This window comes from Lonchura striata, chromosome 36 (assembly GCF_050655825.1).
Source record: "Lonchura striata isolate lonStrDom1 chromosome 36, ASM5065582v1, whole genome shotgun sequence".
NCBI classification, from domain to species: Eukaryota; Metazoa; Chordata; class Aves; order Passeriformes; family Estrildidae; genus Lonchura; species Lonchura striata.
Window position 1 is genome coordinate 592,344 of NC_140738.1, and position 22,702 is coordinate 615,045.

General features: G+C 40.4%; 1 protein-coding gene across 2 annotated transcripts; it reads left to right on the forward strand.

The window, feature by feature from the left end:
• Positions 1–158: 158 nt before the first annotated feature.
• Positions 159–21,387, forward strand: PABPN1 (poly(A) binding protein nuclear 1). 2 transcript variants are annotated; one of them, XM_085565475.1, is made up of 8 exons: positions 159–566; positions 3,605–3,719; positions 4,990–5,057; positions 8,228–8,334; positions 10,543–10,630; positions 14,001–14,149; positions 19,606–19,629; positions 19,788–21,387. In XM_085565475.1, exons 1-8 carry the CDS (start codon positions 198–200, stop codon positions 19,963–19,965), a joined length of 1,098 nt encoding a protein of 365 aa, XP_085421601.1. In that variant the 5' UTR covers positions 159–197; the 3' UTR covers positions 19,966–21,387. The 2 variants fall into 2 exon arrangements, with proteins under 2 accessions (XP_085421601.1, XP_085421602.1); XM_085565476.1 differs by having other exon boundaries at positions 161–566; positions 19,606–19,986.
• The last annotated feature ends 1,315 nt before the right edge of the window (positions 21,388–22,702 follow it).

The following is a 22,702-nucleotide window of genomic DNA, read 5'->3' on the forward strand; positions in this document are numbered from 1 at the left end:
TCTTTGTCCCGCCCGCCTTTCATCCGATTGGACAGCGCTGCTCCACTCCGCGGCGTTTTTATTGATTTAACCACCCGTCAATCAGCATATCTGGCGGTTGATTGGTCACTTTCTCCATCGTCCCGCCCACGAAGCCTCACGGCGCTCTCTGATTGGCCGCCCTCTCACGTTCCCCCTCACGGCGCGGGCGGGCGGCCATGGCGGCCATGGCGGCGGCTGCCGGAGGAGCCGCGGCCGGAACCGGGGCGGGCCCGGGGGGTCCCGGAGGAGCCGGGGATCCTTCCCCGCCTTACGGCAACGGCCTGGGGGCGGCGGCGGGGCCGGAGGAGGCGGCGCTGGGAGAAGGGGGGAGCCGGGGCCGGGGCGGGAGCGGCCGCGGAGGGGCCGGGGGAGGGTCGGGAGGGGCGGCGGGGGGAAGCGGGGCCGGGGCCGGAGCCGCCGCCGCTGCCGCCGCCGCCGCCGCCGCCTCAGTGCCGGGGCCGCCTCACGAAGGGGCCGGAGAGGAGCTGGAGGAGGAAGCGGGGCTGGGGGAAGGGGAGGCGGGGGAAGCCGCCATTGAGGACCCGGTGAGTGAATGGGGGGGGGGGGGAAAGGGCGGGAAAGTGAGGGGGAGTGGGGGGAATTAAAGGGAAAAAAGGGAAAAAAATGGGGGGGAATGGGGGAAAAATGGGGATTTGTGAGGGGGGAGTGGGGGAAATTAAAGGGGAAAAAGGGTAAAAATGGGGGAAAAATGGGAATTGGTGAGGGGGAAATTAAAGGGGGGAAATGGGAAAAAATGGTGGGGAAAATGGGGATTTGTGAGGGGGAATTAAAGGGGAAAAAGGGAAAAAATGGGGGGAAAATGGGAATTTGTGAGGGGGAATTAAAGGGGGAAAATGGGAATTTGTGAGGGGGAATTAAAGGGAAAAAATGGTGGGAAATGGGAATTTGTGAGGGGGAATTAAAGGGGGAAAAGGGAAAAAATGGGGGGAAAATGGGAATTTGTGAGGGGGGAGTGGGGGGAATTAAAGGGGAAAAAGGGAAAAAATGGGGGGAAATGGGAATTTATGTGGGGGAATTAAAGGGGAAAAAATGGGGGAAAATGGGAATTTGTGAGGGGGAATTAAAGGGAAAAAATGGTGGGAAATGGGAATTTATGTGGGGGAATTAAAGGGGGAAAAATGGGGGGAAATGGGAATTTGTGAGGGGGAATTAAAGGGAAAAAATGGTGGGAAATGGGAATTTATGTGGGGGAATTAAAGGGGAAAAAATGGGGGGAAATGGGAATTTGTGAGGGGGAATTAAAGGGGGAAAAGGGAGAAAATGGGGGGAATGGGGATTTGTGAGGGGGGAGTGGGGGGAATTAAAGGGAAAAAGGGAAAAAATGGGGGGAAATGGGGATTTGTGAGGGGGAAATTAAAGGGGGAAAAGGGAAAAAAATGGGGGGGGATGGGGGAAAAATGGGAATTTGTGAGGGGGAGTGGGGGGAATTGAAGGGGGAAAAGGGAAAAAATGGGGGGAAAATGGGGATTTGTGAGGGGGAATTAAAGGGGAAAAAAGGGGGAAAAAAGGGGGAAATGGGAATTTGTGAGGGGGAAATTAAAGGGGGAAAAGGGAGAAAATGGGGGCAAATGGGAATTTGTGAGGGGGAAATTAAAGGGAAAAAATGGTGGGAAATGGGAATTTATGTGGGGGAATTAAAGGGGGAAAATGGGAATTTGTGAGGGGGAATTAAAGGGGGAAAAGGGAAAAAATGGGGGAAATGGGAATTTGTGAGGGGGAATTAAAGGGGGAAAATGGGAATTTGTGAGGGGGAATTAAAGGGGGAAAAGGGAAAAAATGGGGGGGAAATGGGAATTTTTGAGGAGGAATTAAAGGGGAAAAAAGGGGGAAAAAAGGGGGGAAAATGGGAATTGGTGAGGGGGAAATTAAAGGGGGAAAAAGGGAAAAATGGGAATTTATGTGGGGGAATTAAAGGGGAAAAAATGGGGGGAAATGGGAATTTTTGAGGGGGAAATGGGGGGGAATTAAAGGGGGAAAAGGGAAAAAATGGGGGGGAAATGGGAATTTTTGAGCGGAATTAAAGCAGAAAAAATGGGGGAAAATGGGAATTTGTGAGGGGGAATTAAAGGGGGAAAAGGGAAAAAATGGGGGAAAAATGGGAATTTATGAGGGGGAATTAAAGGGGAAAAAAGGGGGAAAATGGGAATTTATGAGGGGTAATAAAAGGGGGAAGAAAGGGGGGAAAATGGGGATTTGTGAGGGGGAATTAAAGGGGAAAAAGGGAAAAAATGGGGGGAAATGGGGATTTGTGAGGGGGAATTAAAGGGGAAAAAATGGGGGGAAAATGGGGATTTGTGAGGGGGGAGTGGGGGGAATTAAAGGGGAAAAAGGGAAAAAATGGGGGGAAAATGGGAATTTGTGAGGGGGAAATTAAAGGGGAAAAAATGGGGGAAAATGGGAATTTATGAGGGGAATTAAAGGGAAAAAATGGGGGGGAAATGGGAATTTTTGAGCGGAATTAAAGCAGAAAAAATGGGGAAAAAATGGGGGAAAATGGGAATTTGTGAGGGGGAAATTAAAGGGGGAAAAGGGAAAAAATGAGGAAAAATGGGAATTTATGTGGGGGAATTAAAGGGGAAAAAAGGGGGGAAAATGGGAATTTGTGAGGGGGAATTAAAGGGGAAAAAGGGAAAAAATGGGGAAAAATGGGAATTTATGTGGGGGAATTAAAGGGGAAAAAATGGGGAAAAAAGGGGGGAAAATTGGAATTTGTGAGGGGGAAATGGGCGGGAATTAAAGGGGAAAAGGGTTAAAAAAGAGGGAAAAGTGGGGATTTGAGGGTAAAAAGGGGGATTTTAGGGGGGAAATAAGAAATAAAGTGGAATTTGAGGGGGAAAAGGGAGATTTGGGGGAAAAAAAAAGACTTTAGGGGGAAATGGGGGAATTTTAGGGGAAAAACAGGGATTTTAGGCGGAAAATGAGAAATAAAGTGAGATTTGAGGGGAAAAATGGCAAAATGGGGGAAATTTGAGGGTAACTTTGGGGTTTGGTTTTTTTGTTTGTTGTTTTTTTGTTCTTTTTAGGTTTTTTTTTTTAGTTCCAGGTGAATTTTTTGAGTTTTTGTTGTTCCCAGGTGTAACTTTGCCCTTTTTTCTGGGTGTTTTTTGTGTGTTTTTTGGTTTCTGGGTGAATTTTTTGAGTTTTTGTTGCTCCCAGGTGTAACTTTGCACTTTTTTGTGGGTTTTTTGGTTTCCAGGTGAATTTTTTGAGTTTTTGTTGTTCCCAGGTGTAACTTTGCCCTTTTTTCTGGGTGTTTTTTGTGGGTTTTTTGGTTCCCAAGTGAATTTTTTGAGGTTTTGTTGTTCCCAGGTGAATTTTTTTGAGGTTTTGTTGCTCCCAGGTGAATTTTTTTGGGGTTTTGTTGTTCCCAGGTGAATTTTTTTGAGGTTTTGTTGCTCCCAGGTGAATTTTTTTGAGGTTTTGTTGTTCCCAGGTGAATTTTTTTGAGGTTTCGTTGTTCCCAGGTGAATATTTTTGAGGTTTCGTTGTTCCCAGGTGAATTTTTTTGAGGTTTTGTTGTTCTCAGATGAATTTTTTTGGGTTTTTTTTTGGGTTTTCCCAGGAGCTGGAGGCCATCAAGGCCCGGGTGAGGGAGATGGAGGAGGAGGCCGAGAAGCTGAAGGAGCTGCAGAACGAGGTGGAGAAACAGATGAACATGAGCCCCCCCCCGGGCAACGGTGAGAGGGGCCCCAAAATATCCAAAATTCACCCCAAAAGATCCAAAATCCGCCCCTAAATAGCCAAAATTCGCCCCAAATCCACCCCTAAATGGCCAAAATCCACCCCTAAATGGCAAAAATCCACCCTAAAATGGCAAAAATTCGCCCCAAATCCACCCCAAAAGATCCAAAATCCACCCCAAAATATCCAAAATCCGCCCCTAAATAGCCAAAATTCGCCCCAAATCCACCCCTAAATGGCAAAAATCCACCCCAAAATGGCAAAAATCCACCCCAAAATGGCCAGAATTCACCCCAAATCCACCCCTAAATGGCCAAAATTCACCCCAAATCCACCCCTAAATGGCAAAAATCCACCCCAAAATGGCCAGAATTCGCCCCAAATCCACCCCAAAAGATCCAAAATCCACCCCAAAATATCCAAAATCCACCCCTAAATAGCCAAAATTCACCCCAAATTCACCCCAAAATGGCCAAAATCCACCCCAAAATAGCCAAAATTTGCCCCAAATCCACCCCTAAATGGCCAAAATCCACCCCAAAATGGCAAAAATCCACCCCAAAATGGCCAAAATTCACGCAAAACCACCAAATTCACCCCAAAATATCCAAAATCTACCCCTAAATAGCCAAAATTCGCCCCAAATCCACCCCTAAATGGCCAAAATCCACCCCTAAATGGCAAAAATCCACCCCTAAATGGCCAAAATTCACCCCAAATCCACCCCAAAATGGCCAAAATTCATCCAAAACCACCAAATCCACCCCAAAATATCCAAAACCACCAAATTCACCCCAAAAATCCCAAATTCATCCAAAAATGGCTGAAATTCACCCAAAATCCCAAATTCCCTCCAAATGCCCCCAAATTCAAGCCAAAAAACCCAAATCCACCCAAAACCCACCAATTTCTCCCCAAAATCCCCAAATTCACTCCAAAGTGGCCCAAATCCACCCCAGAAAACCTGAAATCCACCCAAAATCCACTCCAATATGGCCAAAATTTACCCCAAAACCACCAAATTCACCCCAAAACCTCCAAATTCACCCCAAAATATCCAAAATTCATCCCAAAATGGCCCAAATTCACCCCAAAGCCCCCAAAATCCCCAAAATTCACTCCAAATTTCCCCAAAAATCCCCCAAATTTCCCTAAAAATCCCCCAAATTTTTCCCAAAACCCCCGAAATTGCCGCCAATCCCCCCCAAAATCCCCGAATTTTCCCAAAATCCCCTGAATTTCCCCCAAATTTTTGTGTTTTTGCAGCCGGCCCGGTGATCATGTCCCTGGAGGAGAAGATGGAGGCCGACGCTCGCTCCATCTACGTGGGCAACGTAATGTCCCAAAATCCCCCAAATTTACCCCAAAATCATCCCTAAAAACCCCCAAAAATAACCTCAAAATTGCTCCCAAAAAATGTCCCAAAATGGCCTCAAAACATTCCTAAAAATCCCCCAAATTTACCCCAAAATCATCCCTAAAAACCCCCAAAACTAACCTCAAAATTGCTCCAAAATGTCCCCAAAAAATTACCCCAAAAATGTCACAAAATGGCCTCAAAACATTCCTAAAAACCCCCAAATTTACCCCAAAATCATCCCTAAAAACCCCCAAAAATAACCTCAAAATTACCCCAATATGGCCCCAAAAAATGTCACAAAATGGCCGCAAAAAATTCCTAAAATCCCCCAAATTTACCCCAAAATCATCCCTAAAAACACCAAAAAATAACCAAAAAATTGCTCCCAAAAAATGTCACAAAATGGCCTCAAAATATTCCTAAAAATCCCCAAATTTACCCCAAAATCATCCCTAAAAACCCCAAAAATAACCTCAAAATTGCTCCAAAATGGCCCCAAAAAATGTCACAAAATGGCCTCAAAACATTCCTAAAAACCCCAAAATTTACCCCAAAATCATCCCTAAAAACCCCCCAAAATAACCTCAAAATTGCTCCCAAACAATGTCACAAAATGGCCTCCAAACATTCCTAAAATCCCCCAAATTTACCCCAAAATCATCCCTAAAAAATCCCAAAAAATAATCTCAAAATTGCTCCCAAAATGGCCCCAAAAATGTCACAAAATGGCCTCAAAATATTCCTAAAAACCCCCAAATTTACCCCAAAATCATCCCTAAAAACCCCCCAAAAATAACCTCAAAATTGCTCCCAAAAAATGTCACAAAATGGCCTCAAAATATTCCTAAAAATCCCCAAAATTACCCCAAAATCATCCCTAAAAACCCCCAAAAATGCCCCTAAAATTGCTCCAAAAGTTCTCAAAAAACGTCCCAAAATATCCCGAAAACGTCACAAAAATAGAATTAAAAAAACCTAAAAATTCCCCAGAATTGTCCCCAAAAATATCACAAAAACACCTCAAAAAATACCCCAAAAATCACCAAAAAGTGTCCCAAAATCCCCCAAAATTACCCCAAAAATAAATCCAAAATTCTGCAAAAATTGTCCCAAAAATGTCACAAAAATACCCCAAAAATGGCCCCAAAAATGGCCCCAAAAATCCCAAAATTACCCCAGAAAATGGGAATTTTGGGGAATTTTAGCTTTAAAAATTGGGAATTTTGTGGAATTTTGGGGTGGAAAAGGAGAAAATTTGGGGGGAGAAATTTGGGGATTTTTGGGGAGAAAATCTTGAATTTTGAGGAGGGAAAATGCCCAAAAAATGCCCCCAAAAATTCCCCAAAACCCAAAAAAATCCCAAAAAGTTAAAAAAGAAATCCCAAAAAATGCCAAAAAAGTCCCAAAAATTCCCCAAAATGGCTCCGAAATTCCCCAAAAATTTCCCTAAAATTTCCCCAAAAAAATTCCAAAAATCCCCAAAAAAATTCCCAAAAAATTTCCAAAAAAATTCCCAAAATGTCTTAAAAAATTTTTGCAAAAATTCCCAAAAAATGTCCCCCAAAAATTCCAAAAAAAACCCAAAAAATTCCCAAAAAAATCCTCCCAAAATTTCCTCAAAATTGCCCAAAAAATTCTCAAAAATGTCTCCAAAAATCCCCAAAAAAATTCCTAAAAAGCCCCAAAAAAATTCCCAAAAATCCCCCCAAAAATCTCCCAAAATTACCCCAAAAAATCTCGAAAAATTCCAAAGAAAATACAAAAAAAAAAAACCATAAAAATCCCTGGAAAATTTCCCCAAAAATTCCCAAATTTTCCAGACCCCTCAGGAATTTTGGGGGTTTTTTTGGGGAGGGAAATTGAGGAATTTTGGGAATTTTTTGGGAATAAAAATTGGGGATTTGGGGAATAAAAATTGACAATTTTGAGGAAATTTGGGGAGGAAAATTTGGGGAATTTTGGGATTTTTAGAGGGAAAATTGGGAATTTTGAGGATTTTTTTGGGGATTTTGGGAGGAAATTTGGGAATTTTGGGGAGGAAAATTGGGATTTTTGGGGGAAATTGGGGAATTTTGGGGATTTTTGAGGAATTTTGGCAGGGGGAAAATTGGGAATTGTGGCGAGAAAATTGGGAATTCTGAGGGCGAAAAACGGCGAAAAATCGGCGAAAAATCGCCAAAAAACCACCAAAACGCCCCGAAAAAAATCCCAAAAAATGCCCAAAAATTCCCGAATTTCCGGAATTTCAGGAACGTTGTTTTTTTTGGGAATTTCAGGTGGATTTTTGGGAGGGAAAATTGGGGATTTTTGAGGAATTTTGGGGAGGAAAATTGGGGATTTTTGAGGAAGTTTGGGAGGGAAAATTGGGGATTTTTGAGGAATTTTGGCAGGGAAAATTGGGAATTCCGAGGAAACTTGGGAATTTAGGAAAAATCGGGAATTTTGGGGATTTCTTTGAGGATTTTGGGTGGAAATTTGGGACTTTTTGGGGGAAAGGGAATTTTGAGGCGATTCTGGGAAATTCGGGAATTTTGGGGAGGAAAAATGGGGATTTTGGGAGGGGGAAATGGGGAATTTGGGGGAAAATGGGGAATTTTGGGAAAAACGGGGAATTCGGGGAGGAAAATGGGGAATTTCCAGGGGGAAAAAAAATGGGAATTTTGAGGGTGAAAAATCCTCCAAAAAACAGCGAAAAATCGCCGAAAAATCGCCAAAAAACCACCAAAACGCCCCGAAAAAAATCCCAAAAAATCCCCAAAAATTCCCGAATTTCCGGAATTTCAGGAACGTTGTTTCTTTTTGGGAATTGCAGGTGGATTTTTGGGAGGGAAAATTGGGGATTTCTGAGGAATTTTGGGAGGGAAAATTGGAGATTTTTGAGGAATTTTGGGAGGGGAAAATTGGGATTTTTGGGGGAAATTGGGGAATTTTGGGGATTTTTGAGGAATTTTGGCAGGGGGAAAATTGGGAATTTCGGGGCAAAATCGGGGAATTTTGAGGGCGAAAAACGGCGAAAAATCGCTGAAAAAACGCCGAAAAATCGCCAAAAAACCACCAAAACGCGCCGAAAAAAATCCCGAAAAATGCCCAAAAATTCCCGAATTTCCGGAATTTCAGGAACGTTGTTTTTTTTGGGAATTGCAGGTGGATTACGGCGCCACGGCCGAGGAGCTGGAGGCGCATTTCCACGGCTGCGGCTCCGTCAACCGCGTCACCATCTTGTGCGACAAGTACAGCGGGCACCCCAAGGGGTGCGTATGCAAATGCATGCAGATTTATGCTAATGAGCGCCCCGCTGGACACGCCCCCGCCCCGCCCCGCTGCTTGGGGGGAGTTTTGGGATGAATTCTCCCGGTTTTGGTCCATTTTGGGCTGATTTTAGTCTGATTTTTGGGCTGAATTTCCCCAATTTTGGGACGTTTTGGGCTGAATTTCCCCATTTTTGGGCTGATTTTTGGCTGATTTTTGGGGATGATTTTTGTCTGATTTTTGGGCTGAATTTCCCCAATTTTAGGCTGATTTTTGTCTGATTTTTGGGCTGAATTTCCCCATTTTGGGGACGTTTTGGGCTGAATTTTCCCCATTTTTGGGACGGTTTGGGCTGAATTTCCCCATTTTTGGGCTGATTTTTGGGCTGAATTCCCCTGGTTTTGGGGACGTTTTGGGCTGAATTTTCCCATTTTTGGGACGTTTTGGGCTGAATTTCCCCATTTTTGGGACGTTTTGGGCTGAATTTCCCCATTTTTGGGACGTTTTGGGCGGAATTCTCCCAGTTTTGGGACGTTTTGGGCGGAATTCCCCCAGTTTTGGGACATTTTGGGCTGAATTTTCCCCATTTTAAGGACGTTTTGGGCTGAATTTTTCCCATTTTTGGGACGTTTTGGGCTGAATTTCCCCAGTTTTGGGACGTTTTAGGCTGAATTTTCCCCATTTTTGGGACGTTTTGGGCTGAATTTCTCCAGTTTTGGGACGTTTTAGGCTGAATTCTCCCATTTTTGGGACGTTTTGGGCTGAATTTACCCCATTTTTGGGACGTTTTGGGCTGAATTTTCCCCATTTTAGGGACGTTTTGGGCGGAATTCCCCCAGTTTTGGGACATTTTGGGCTGAATTTCCCCATTTTTGGGACGTTTTGGGTGGAATTCTCCCAGTTTTGGGACGTTTTGGGATGAATTTTCCCCAGTTTTGGGACGTTTTGGGCTGAATTTTTCCCATTTTTGGGACGTTTTGGGCTGAATTTCTCCATTTTTGGGCTGATTTTTGGGCTGAATTCCCCTGGTTTTGGGGACGTTTTGGGCTGAATTTTCCCCATTTTTGGGACGTTTTGGGCTGAATTTCCCCATTTTTGGGACGTTTTGGGATGAATTTTCCCCATTTTTGGGACGTTTTGGGCTGAATTTCTCCATTTTTGGGACGTTTTAGGCTGAATTCTCCCATTTTTGGAACGTTTTGGGCTGAATTTTCCCCATTTTTGGGACGTTTTGGGCTGAATTCCCCCAGTTTTGGGACGTTTTGGGCTGAATTTTTCCCATTTTTGGGACGTTTTGGGCTGAATTCCCCCGGTTTTGGGACGTTTTGGGCTGAATTTCCCCATTTTTGGGCTGATTTTAGTCTGATTTTTGGGCTGAATTTCCTCAATTTTGAGTTGACTTTTGGGCTGAATTTCCTAATTTTTGGTCCATTTTGGGCTGAATTTCCCCATTTTTGGGCTGATTTTTGGGTTGAATTCCCCCGGTTTTGGTTCATTTTTGGCTGATTTTTGGGCTGAATTTCCCCATTTTTGGGCTGATTTTAGGGCTGATTTTTGGGCTGAATTTTGGCTGACTTTTGGGCTGAATTTCCTCAATTTTGGGTTGATTTTTGGGCTGAATTTCCCCATTTTTGGGACATTTTGGGCTGAATATCCCCATTTTTGGGCTGATTTTAGTGCCGATTTTTGTCCCTAATTCCCCCGTTTTCGTGCCGATTTTCATGCCGATTTTTGGGCCGAATTCCGCCGTTTTTGGTCTGATTTTAGTGCTGATTTTTGTCCCTAATTCCCCCATTTTCGTGCCGATTTTTGGCCCTAATTCCCCCATTTTCGTGCCGATTTTTGGCCCTAATTCCCCCATTTTTGGTCCATTTTGGGCTGATTTTAGTGCCAATTTTGGTCTGATTTTAGTGCCAATTTTTGTCCCTAATTCCCTTGTTTTTGGGCCGATTTTCATGCCGATTTTTGGGCCGAATTCCGCCGTTTTTGGTCCATTTTGGGCTGATTTTAGTGCCGATTTTTGTCCCTACTTCCCTTGTTTTCGGGCCGATTTTCGTGCCGATTTTTGGGCCGAATTCCGCCGTTTTTGGTCTGATTTTAGTGCTGATTTTTGTCCCTAATTCCCCCATTTTCGGGCCGATTTTCGTGCCGATTTTTGGGCCGAATTCCCCCATTTTTGGTCCATTTTGCTGATTTTTTCCCATTTCCAGCTTTGCGTACATCGAATTCTCGGACAAGGAGTCGGTGCGGACCTCGATGGCTCTGGACGAGTCGCTCTTCCGGGGGAGGCAGATCAAGGTCAGAATTCCCAAAAATTCCCAAAAAATCCCCAAATTCCCACTTTTTCCCTCAATTCCCATCCCCTTCCAGCATTTTCCCACTTTTTTCCCCATTTTTTTTCCTTTTTTCCCCATTTTTTCCCCATTTTTTTTCCTTTTTTTCCCCATTTTTTCCCCATTTTTTTTCCTTTTTTTCCCCATTTTTTTTCCTTTTTTTCCCCATTTTTTTTCCTTTTTTCCCCATTTTTTCCCCATTTTTTCCCCATTTTTTTTCCTTTTTTTCCCCATTTTTTATCCTTTTTTCCCCATTTTTTCCCCATTTTTTTTCCTTTTTTCCCCATTTTTTCCCCATTTTTTTTTCCTTTTTTTCCCCATTTTTTCCCCATTTTTTCCCCATTTTCCCAGATTTTTTGCTGATATTTTTCTTTATTTTTCCTTCATTTTTTCCTGTTTTTTTCTTTTTTTTCTTTGATTTTTCTTTTCTTCCCAGTTTTTCCCTAAATTCCCACCATTTCCCATCATTTTTCCCGATTTTCCAGATTTTTTGCAATTTTTCCCAATTTTTTCCGATTTTTTTTTTTTGGGTGATTTTTTCCCTTTTTTCTTTCATTTTTCCCTTTTTCTCACTTTTCCCCCCAAATTCCCACGCTTTTCCCAGAATTCCTGACATTTCCCAGAATTTTCCCAATTTTTTTCTGATTTTTTTCTTGATTTTTTTCCCAGAATTTTCCCAATTTTTTTCTGATTTTTTTCTTGATTTTTTTCCCAGAATTTTCCCAATTTTTTTCTGATTTTTTTCTTGATTTTTTTCCAATTTGTTTCCTGATTTCTTCCCATTTTTTTTGATTTTCCAATTTCTTCCCAAATTCCCAGGTTTTCCCCACATTCCCATAATTTTCCTCATTTTCCTCATTTTTCTCACATCTCCCCAAATTTTTCTGATTTTTTTCTGATTTTTTCCTCCATTTTTCCCAATTTTTCTGATTTTTCAGAATTTTTTCTACTTTTTCCCACTTTTTCCCCAAATTCCCACCATTGCCCAGAATTTTCCCACTTTTTCCCAATTTTTTTCCCAATTTTTCTAATTTTTTCTTATTTTTTCTTGACTTTTTCTGATTTTTCCATTTTTCTTTAATTTTTTGCTCTTTTTTTCCAGTTTTCCATTTTTCTATAAATTCCCATCATTTTCCTGATTTTCCCATTTTTTTCCTCATTTTTCCTGATTTTTTTCTGATTTTTTTCCATTTTTTTTCCTCATTTTTCCCACCTTTTGCCTAAATTCTCATCATTTTCCCAATTTTCCTGATTTTCCCCATTTTTCCCAAATTTTTGTGATTTTTTTCTCATTTTTTCCCTTTTTTCTTTGATTTTTACCATTTTTTCCCACTTTTTCCCCAAATTCCCACCCTCTTCCATCATTTCCCAGAATTTTCCCCATTTTTTGCTTTTTTTTCCTTATTTTTTCCTGATTTTCCAGATTTTTTCTGATTTTTTTTTTCTGATTTTTTCCTGATTTTTTTTTCTCATTTTTTATCAAATTTTCTTGATTTTTCTGATTTTTTCCCCATTTTTTCTTTGATTTTTCCTTTTTTTTCCCCATTTTTCCCTAAATTTCCATCATTTTCTCAATTTTCCTCATTTTCCCACCGATTTTTCCCAAATTTTCATCTTTTCCCCCCAAATTTTTTCCATTTTTTTCCCAAAATCCCCGTTTTTCTCCCCAAAACAACAAACCTCATTTAACCCTTTATTTTCCCTTCTAGTCCACGTTTTATTTCATATTTTCCCCATTTTTCCACCGATTTTCCCCATTTTTCCACCAATTTTCCCCAAATTTTTTCCATTTTTTCCCAAAATTCCCGTTTTTCTCCCCAAAAAAACAAACCTCATTTAACCCTTTATTTTCCGTGCTATTTTCCCCATTTTTCCACCGATTTTCACCGTTTTTTCACCGTTTCTCCCCAAATTTTTTACGTTTTTTTCCCAAAATCCCCATTTTTTGCCCCAAAAGGTGATCCCCAAGAGGACAAACCACAAACCTCATTTAACCCTTTATTTTCCCTTCCATTTCCCCATTTTCCCTCCTATTTTCCCCATTTTTTCACCGATTTTCACCGTTTTTCCACCGTTTCGCCCCAAATTTTTTCCATTTTTTCCCAAAATTCCCGTTTTTCTCCCCAAAAGAGCAAACTTCATTTAACCCTTTATTTTCCCTTCTATTCCATATTTTCCCTCCTATTTTCCCCATTTTTCCACCGTTTCTCCCCAAATTTTTTCCGTTTTTTCCCAAAATCCCCTTTTTTCGCCCCAAAAGGTGATCCCCAAGAGGACAAACCTCATTTAACCCTTTATTTTCCCTTCTAGTCCACATTTTATTTCATATTTTCCCCATTTTCCCACCAATTTTCGCCATTTTTTCACCGTTTCTCCCCACATTTTTTTTCCCAAAATCCCCGTTTTTCTCCCCAAAAAAACAAACCTCATTTAACCCTTTATTTTCCGTGCTATTTTCCCCATTTTCCCACCGATTTTCCCCGTTTTTCCATCGATTTTCGCCGTTTTTCCACCAATTTTCCCCAAATTTTTTCCATTTTTTCCCAAAATCCTTGTTTTTCTCCCCAAAAAACCAAACCTCATTTAACCCTTTATTTTCCCTCCTATTTTCCCCATTTTTCCACCGATTTTCCCCATTTTTTCACCCTTTCTCCCCAAATTTTTTCCATTTTTTCCCAAAATCCCCGTTTTTCTCCCCAAAAAAACAAACCTCATTTAACCCTTTATTTTCCCTTCCATTTCCCCCTTTTCCCTCCTATTTTCCCCATTTTCCCACCGATTTTCACCATTTTTTCACCGTTTCTCCCCAAATTTTTTACATTTTTTCCCAAAATCCCCTTTTTTCGCCCCAAAAGGTGATCCCCAAGAGGACAAACCTCATTTAACCCTTTATTTTCCCTTCTAGTCCACATTTTATTTCATATTTTCCCCATTTTTCCACCGATTTTCGCCATTTTTTCACCGTTTCTCCCCACATTTTTTCCCAAAATCCCCGTTTTTCTCCCCAAAAAAACAAACCTCATTTAACCCTTTATTTTCCCTTCTATTCCCCATTTTCCCTCCTATTTTCCCCATTTTTCCACCGATTTTCACCATTTTTTCACCGTTTCTCCCCAAATTTTTTACGTTTTTTCCCAAAACCCCCATTTTTCTCCCCAAAACAACAAACTTCATTTAACCCTTTATTTTCCCTTCCATTTCCCCCTTTTCCCTCCTATTTTCCCCATTTTCCCACCGATTTTCGCCGTTTTTCCACCGATTTTCACCATTTTTCCACCGTTTCTCCCCAAATTTTTTACGTTTTTTCCCAAAATCCCCGTTTTTCGCCCCAAAAGGTGATCCCCAAGAGGACGAACCGCCCCGGGATCAGCAGCACCGACCGCGGCTTCCCCCGGGGGCGCTTCCGGGGGCGGGGGGGGGGATACGGCTCCGCCCGCTCCCGCTTCTACAGCGGCTACACCCGGCCCCGGGCACGGGGCTACAGGTCAGATTTGGGGCAAAAAAACACGATTTTGGGGTCTCGGGAGGTTTGGGGTCGATCCTGGAAAATTTGGGGTTTTTTGAAGCGATTTTGGGGCGTTTTCGGGGCCGTTTTTAGCGGCGTTTCTTCGTTTCGCGGTTGATTTTTGGGGTGCTTCAGGTGGGATTTTTGGGGTGAAATCCTGGGATTTTGGGGATTTTTGGGATTTGAGGTTTTTGGGAAGGGTTTTGGGGTCGTTTCTGGAAAATTTGGGGTTTTTCGGAGCGATTTTGGGGCGTTTTCGGGGCCGTTTTTAGCGGCGTTTCTTCGTTTCGCAGTTGATTTTTGGGGTGTTTCAGGTGGGATTTTTGGGGTGAATTCCTAGAATTTTGGGGGTTTTTAGGATTTGAGGTTTTTGGGAAGGGTTTTGGGGTCATTCCTGGAAAATTTGGGGTTTTTTGAAGCGATTTTGGGGCGTTTTCGGGGCCGTTTTTAGCGGCGTTTCTTCGTTTCGTGGTTGATTTTTGAGGTTTTTCAGGTGAGTTTTGGGGTTTTTCAGGTGGGATTTTTGGGGTGAAATCCTGGGATTTTGGGGATTTTTGGGATTTGAGGTTTTTGGGAAGGGATTTCGGGTCATTCCTGGAAAATTTGGGTTTTTTTGAAGCGATTTTGGGGCGTTTTCGGGGCCGTTTTTAGCGGCGTTTCTTCGTTTCGCGGTTGATTTTTGGGGTGCTTCAGGTGGGATTTTTGGGGTGAAATCCTGGGGTTTTGGGGCTTTTCAAGATTTGAGGTTTTTGGCAAGGGTTTTGGGGTCGTTTCTGGAAAATTTGGGGTTTTTCCAAGGGATTTTGGGGCGTTTTTGGGGCCGTTTTTAGAAGCGTTTTTGCGTTCTCCAGGTGAGTTTTGGTGTTTCCTGGGTGGGATTTTGGGGTCTTTCAGTTGAGATTTTTGGGGTGAAATCCTGGGATTTTGGGGATTTTTGGGATTTGAGGTTTTTGGGAAGGGATTTGGGGTCGTTTCTGGAAAATTTGGGGTTTTTTGAAGCGATTTTGGGGTGTTTTCGGGGCCGTTTTTAGCGGCGTTTTGTGGTTGATTTTCGAGGTTTTTCAGGTGAGTTTTGGGGGTTTTCAGGTGGGATTTTTGGGGTGAAATCCTGGGATTTTGGGGCTTCTCAAGATTTGAGGTTTTTGGGAAGGGTTTTGGGGTCATTCCTGGAAAATTTGGGGTTTTTCCAAGGGATTTTGGGGCGTTTTCGGGGCCGTTTTTAGCGGCGTTTCTTCGTTTCGCGGTTGATTTTTGGGGTTTTTCAGGTGGGATTTTTGGGGTGAAATCCTGGGATTTTGGGGATTTTTGGGATTTGAGGTTTTTGGGAAGGGTTTTGGGGTCGTTTCTGGAAAATTTGGGGTTTTTCGGAGCGATTTTGGGGCGTTTTCGGGGCCGTTTTTAGCGGCGTTTCGTGGTTGATTTTTGAGGTTTTTCAGGTGAGTTTTGGGGGTTTTCAGGTGGGATTTTTGGGGTGAATTCCTAGAATTTTGGGGATTTTTGGGATTTGAGGTTTTTGGGAAGGGTTTTGGGGTCATTCCTGGAAAATTTGGGGTTTTTCGGAGCGATTTTGGGGCATTTTTGGGGCCGTTTTTAGAGGCGTTTTTGCGTTCTCCAGGTGAGTTTTGGGGTTTCCTGGGTGGGATTTGGGGGTTTTTCAGTTGAGATTTTTGGGGTGAAATCCTGGGATTTTGGGGCTTTTCAAGATTTGATGGTTTTCGGAGGGGATTTGGGGTCATTCCTGGAAAATTTGGGGTTTTTCCAAGGGATTTTGGGGCGTTTTCGGGGCCGTTTTTAGCGGCGTTTCTTCGTTTCGCGGTTGATTTTTGGGGTGCTTCAGGTGGGATTTTTGGGGTGAATTCCTGGGATTTTGGGGATTTTTGGGATTTGAGGTTTTTGGAAAGGGTTTTGGGGTCATTCCTGGAAAATTTGGGGTTTTTCCAAGGGATTTTGGGGCGTTTTCGGGGCCGTTTTTAGAAGCGTTTTTGTGTTCTCCAGGTGAGTTTTGGGGTTTCCTGGGTGGGATTTGGGGGTTTTTCAGGTGGGATTTTTGGGGTGAATTCCTGGGATTTTGGGGATTTTTGGGATTTGAGGTTTTTGGGAAGGGTTTTGGGGTCGTTTCTGGAAAATTTGGGGTTTTTCAAAGCAAATTTGGGGCGTTTTCGGGGCCGTTTTTAGCGGCGTTTCTTCGTTTCGCGGTTGATTTTTGGGGTGCTTCAGGTGGGATTTTTGGGGTGAAATCCTGGGATTTTGGGGATTTTTGGGATTTGAGGTTTTTGGAAAGGGTTTTGGGGTCGTTCCTGGAAAATTTGGGGTTTTTCCAAGGGATTTTGGGGCATTTTTGGGGCCGTTTTTAGAGGCGTTTTTGGTGTTTCCTGGGTGGGATTTTGGGATTTTTCAGGTGAGGTTTTTGGGGTGAATTCCTGGGATTTTGGGGATTTTTGGAATTTGAGGTTTTTGGAAAGGGTTTTGGGGTCGTTTCTGGAAAATTTGGGGTTTTTCGGAGCGATTTTGGGGCATTTTTGGGGCCGTTTTTAGCGGCGTTTCTTCGTTTCGTGGTTGATTTTTGAGGTTTTTCAGGTGAGTTTTGGGGGTTTTCAGGTGGGATTTTTGGGGTGAAATCCTGGGATTTTGGGGATTTTTAGGATTTGAGGTTTTTGGGAAGGGATTTGGGGTCATTCCTGGAAAATTTGGGGTTTTTCAAAGCGATTTTGGGGCGTTTTCGGGGCCGTTTTTAGCGGCGTTTCTTCGTTTCGCGGTTGATTTTTGGGGTGTTTCAGGTGAGTTTTGGGGTTTTTCAGGTGGGATTTTTGGGGTGAAATCCTGGGGTTTTGGGGATTTTTGGGATTTGAGGTTTTTGGGAAGGGTTTTGGGGTCGTTTCTGGAAAATTTGGGGTTTTTTGAAGCGATTTTGGGGCATTTTTGGGGCCGTTTTTAGCGGCGTTTTTGGTGTTTCCTGGGTGGGATTTTGGGATTTTTCAGGTGAGGTTTTTGGGGTGAATTCCTGGGATTTTGGGGATTTTTGGGATTTGAGGTTTTTGGAAAGGGATTTGAGGTAATTTCTGGAAAATTTGGGGTTTTTCGAAGCCATTTTGGGGCGTTTTTGGGTTCTCCAGGTGAATTTTTTGGGGGATTTTCAGGTGAATTTTGGGTCTTTTTTGGGGTGAAATTCCCAATTTTCCGTCAAATCCTGGAATATTTTGGGCTTTTCACTCAAATTTTGGGATATTTTGGGCTGAAATTCCTGATTTTCCATCCAATTTTGGGGTTCCCACTCAAATTTTGTGAGGTTTTGGGGAATTTGAGGACATTTTGGGGTGAAATTTCCAAATTTCCGTCAAATTTTGGGACATTTTGTTGATTTTGGGACATTTTGGGTTAAAATTCTTAATTTTCCATCAAATTTTGGGACGTTTTGTTGATTTTGGGACATTTTGGGTTGAAATTCTCCATTTTCCATCAAATTTTGGGACGTTTTGTTGATTTTGGGACATTTTGGGTTGAAATTCTCCATTTTCCATCAAATTTTGGGACATTTTGTTGATTTTGGGACATTTTGGGTTAAAATTCTTAATTTTCCATCAAAATTTGGGACGTTTTATTGATTTTGGGACATTTTGGGTTGAAATTTCCAATTTTCCATCAAATTTTGGGACATTTTGTTGATTTTGGGACATTTTGGGTTGAAATTCTCCATTTTCCATCAAATTTTGGGACGTTTTGTTGATTTTGGGACATTTTGGGCTGAAATTCTCCATTTTCCATCAAATTTTGGGACATTTTGTTGATTTTGGGACATTTGGGGTTGAAATTTCCAATTTTCCATCAAATTTTGGGTTTCTCACTCAAATTTTGGGCTGAAATTCTCAATTTTCCATCAAATTTTGGGACATTTTGTTGATTTTGGGACATTTGGGGTTGAAATTCTCAATTTTCCATCAAATTTTGGGACATTTTGTTGATTTTGGGACATTTTGGGGTTAAAATTTCCAATTTTCCATCAAATTTTGGGTTTCTCACTCAAATTTTGGGCTGAAATTCTCCATTTTCCATCAAAATTTGGGACATTTTGTTGATTTTGGGACATTTTGGGCTGAAATTCTCAAATTTCCATCAAATTTTGGGACATTTTGTTGATTTTGGGACATTTTGGGCTGAAATTCTCAAATTTCCATCAAATTTTGGGACATTTTGTTGATTTTGGGACATTTGGGGTTAAAATTCTTAATTTTCCATCAAATTTTGGGACATTTTGTTGATTTTGGGACATTTTGGGTTAAAATTCTTAATTTTCCATCACATTTTGGGACGTTTTGTTGATTTTGGGACATTTGGGGTTAAAATTCTCAAATTTCCATCAAATTTTGGGACATTTTGTTGATTTTGGGACATTTGGGGTTAAAATTCTTAATTTTCCATCAAATTTTGGGACATTTTGTTGATTTTGGGACATTTGGGGTTGAAATTCTCCATTTTCCATCAAATTTTGGGACATTTTGTTGATTTTGGGACATTTGGGGTTGAAATTTCCAATTTTCCATCAAATTTTGGGTTTCTCACTCAAATTTTGGGTTGAAAATCTCAATTTTCCATCAAATTTTGGGACATTTTGTTGATTTTGGGACATTTTGGGGTTAAAATTTCCAATTTTCCATCAAATTTTGGGTTTCTCACTCAAATTTTGGGCTGAAAATCTCAATTTTCCATCAAAATTTGGGACATTTTGTTGATTTTGGGACATTTGGGGTTAAAATTCTTAATTTTCCATCAAATTTTGGGACGTTTTGTTGATTTTTGGACATTTTGGGCTGAAATTCTCAAATTTTCCATCAAATTTTGGGACATTTTGTTGATTTTGGGACATTTTCGGTTGAAATTTCCAATTTTCCATCAAATTTTGGGACATTTTGTTGATTTTGGGACATTTGGGGTTGAAATTCTCCATTTTCCATCAAATTTTGGGACATTTTGTTGATTTTGGGACATTTTGGGCTGAAATTCTCCATTTTCCATCAAATTTTGGGACATTTTGTTGATTTTGGGACATTTTGGGTTGAAATTTCCAATTTTCCATCAAATTTTGGGACATTTTGTTGATTTTGGGACATTTTGGGTTGAAATTCTCCATTTTCCATCAAATTTTGGGACGTTTTGTTGATTTTGGGACATTTTGGGCTGAAATTCTCCATTTTCCATCAAATTTTGGGACGTTTTGTTGATTTTGGGACATTTTGGGCTGAAATTTCCAATTTTCCATCAAATTTTGGGTTTCTCACTCAAATTTTGGGCTGAAATTCTCAAATTTCCATCAAAATTTGGGACGTTTTGTTCATTTTGGGGCATTTCGAGCTGAAATTTCCATTTTCCGTCCATTTTTGGGACATTTTGGTGGAATTTTTTCCCAAAATTCTGATTTTTTCCCATTTTTTTCTCCGCAGGGGCCGATCCAGAGCCACCTCCTGGTATTCCCCATATTAAAAACCCCCAAAATTCCCTTTTTTCCCCCCAAAAAAAATTCCCGATTTTGGGGTGGGGGGAGGGGCCCGCCTGCCCCTCCCCCACCCCTGGAGAGGAGAAAAAACCCAAATTTCTCTTTTTTCCCCCCAAAAAAAATTCCCAGTTTGTTTTTTGCAGGTGGAGCCGGAGCCGGAAAAGGCGTCGGGGGAGGGGAGGGGGGAAAAAATTCCAAAAAAAAATTTAAAAAAAAAAAAAAATTTGGGGGAATTTTGGGAATTCCGGGGGTGGGGGAGGGGCCGGAAGTGGAGGAGGGGGAGGGGGAGGAGGAAAAAAAAAAATAAAAATCCCAAAAAAAAAAAAAATTTGGGGTCCCCGGGGAGGGAGGAAAAAAAAAATAAAATAAAAAATTGAAAAAAAAAATTTTAAGTTGTCGTGGGTTTTTTATTATAAAAAATCCCAAAAAAAAATCCCAAAAATCCCAGAAAAATAGCTAAAAAAATAGCTAAAAAATCCCCAAAAAATCCCCAAAAAATCTCAAAAAATCCCCAAAAAAATCCCCAAAAAAATCCCTAAAAATTGCGAAAAAATCTCAAAATATCCCCAAAAAACTCCTAAAAAATTTCCAAAAAATTCTGAAAAAATCCCTTAAAAATCCCAAAAAAATCTCAAAAAAACCCCAAAAAAATCTCAAAAAAATTTCAAAAAAATCACAAAAAAATCCCAAAAAAATCCCTAAAAAAATCCCCAAAAAACCCCTAAAAAATCACCAAAAAATCCCCAAAAAATCCCGAAAAAATCCTTAAAAAATCCCAAAATACCCCCAAAAAATCCCAAAAATATCCCTAAAAAATCCCAAAAAAATTTCAAAAAAATCCCTAAAAAATCCCAAAAATATCCCTAAAAAATCCCAAAAAATCCCAAAAAAATTTCAAAAAAATTCCAAAAAAATCCCCAAAAATCCCAAAAAAAATCCCCCCAAAATTTCAAAAACAATCCCTAAAAAATCCCTAAAAATTGCGAAAAAATCCCCAAAAAATCCCTAAAAAATCCCAAAAAGTCCCTAAAAAATCCCAAAAAAAACCCTAAAAATTGCGAAAAAATCCCAAAAAAATCCCCAAAAAAATATCAAAAAAATTCCAAAAAAATCCCTAAAAACTGCGAAAAAATCCCTAAAAAATCCCTAAAAAATTTCAAAAAATCCCAAAAAAATCCTCCAAAAAAATCCCCATAAAAATCACCAAAAAACCCCTAAAAAATTCCAAAAAAATCTCCAAAAACCCCAAAAAAAACCCCAAAAAATCCCAAAAAAATCCCTAAAAATTGCGAAAAAAATCCCAAAAAAATCCCCCAAAAACCCTAAAAAATTCCAAAAAAATCCCAAAAAATCCCCAAAAAATCCCTAAAAAATTTCAAAAAAAATCTGAAAAAATCCTTAAAAAATCCCCAAAAAACCCCCCAAAAATCCCAAAAAAAATCTCAAAAAAATCCCAAAAAGTCTCAAAAAAATCCCAAAAAAATCCCCTAAAAAACCCCTAAAAATTGCGAAAAAATCCCGAAAAAATCCCAAAAAAATCCCCAAAAAATCCCTAAAAAATTTCAAAAAAAATCTGAAAAAATCCCTAAAAAAATCCCTAAAAAATCCTTTAAAAATCCCTAAAAATTGCGAAAAAATCCCAAAAAAATCCCAAAAATATCCCTAAAAAATTCCAAAAAAATTTCAAAAAAATCCCAAAAAAATCTCAAAAAATCCCCTAAAAAATCCCCCAAAAAACCCCTAAAAAATCCCTAAAAAATCCCCAGAAAACCCCTAAAAAATCCCCAAAAAACCCCTAAAAAATCCCCAAAAAAATCCCAAAAAATCCCAAAAAATCCCCATAAAACCCCCCAAAGAAACCACCACACAAACTCTCTTTATTTCCCATTTAAATCCCATTTATTCCCCATTTATTCCCATTTAATTTTCCATCTCCCGTCAGTCCCCGTAGATGTCCTGCAGGTCGGCCACGTCGTCGTGGGACACCTCCCTCCACCCCTCGGGCCCCACGTGGAACACGCGCACGCTGCCAAAAACCCTAAAACAGCCCAAAAACACCCCAAAAAACCTTCAAAAAATGTCCTAAAAATCACCAAAAAATGTCCAAAAAATGTCCAAAAAATCATAAAAAGTGTCCAAAAAACCTCAAAAAAAATCCTTAAAAAATTGCCAAAAAATCACCAAAAAATCCCCAAAAAAATCACAAAAAATCCCCAAAAAATCCCCAAAAAATCCCTAAAACACCTCTAAAAAATTCCAAAAAAATCCCAAAAAACCCAAAAAAATCCCTAAAAAATCCCCAAAAAATTGCGAAAAAATCCCAAAAAAATCCCTAAAAAATCCCTAAAAATTGCGAAAAAATCCCAAAAAAATCCCTAAAAATTGTGAAAAAATCCCAAAAAAACCCAAAAAAAATCCCAAAAAAATCTCAAAAAATCCCCAAAAAAATCCCTAAAAAATCCCCAAAAAACCCCTAAAAAATCCCAAAAAAACCCCTAAAAAATCCCAAAAAAATCACAAAAAAATCCCCAAAAAATCCCTAAAAAATCCCCAAAAAATCCCGAAAAAATTCCAAAAAAATCCCCAAAAAATCCCTAAAAAATCTCTAAAAATTGCGAAAAAATCCCCAAAAAATCCCCAAAAAACCCCTTAAAAATCCCTAAAAAATCCCTAAAAATTGCGAAAAAATCCCAAAAAATCCCCAAAAAAATCCCAAAAAAATCTCAAAAAATTCCCAAAAAATCCCAAAAAAATCCCAAAAGAAACCCCTAAAAAACCCCTAAAAATTGCGAAAAAATCCCTAAAAAATCCCAAAAAATCCCAAAAAAGTTTCAAAAAAATCCCAAAAAAATCTCAAAAATTCCCCAAAAAAATCCCTAAAAAATCCCCCAAAAACCCCTAAAAAATCCCAAAAAAATTCCTAAAAATCATTAAAAAATCCCCAAAAAATCATAAAAAAATCCCTAAAAAATCCCCAAAAAATCCCATAAAATCCCCATAAAACCCCCCAAAGAAACCACCACACAAACTCTCTTTAAATCCCA

Coding starts and splice junctions, on each gene's coding strand:
- PABPN1 (XM_085565475.1), top strand. CDS start 198: ATGGCGGCCATGGCGGCGGCTGCCGGAGGAGCCGCGGCCGGAACCGGG. Junction 567..3,604: donor AAGCCGCCATTGAGGACCCG/GTGAGTGAATGG, acceptor GGGTTTTCCCAG/GAGCTGGAGGCCATCAAGGC. Junction 3,720..4,989: donor GAGCCCCCCCCCGGGCAACG/GTGAGAGGGGCC, acceptor GTGTTTTTGCAG/CCGGCCCGGTGATCATGTCC.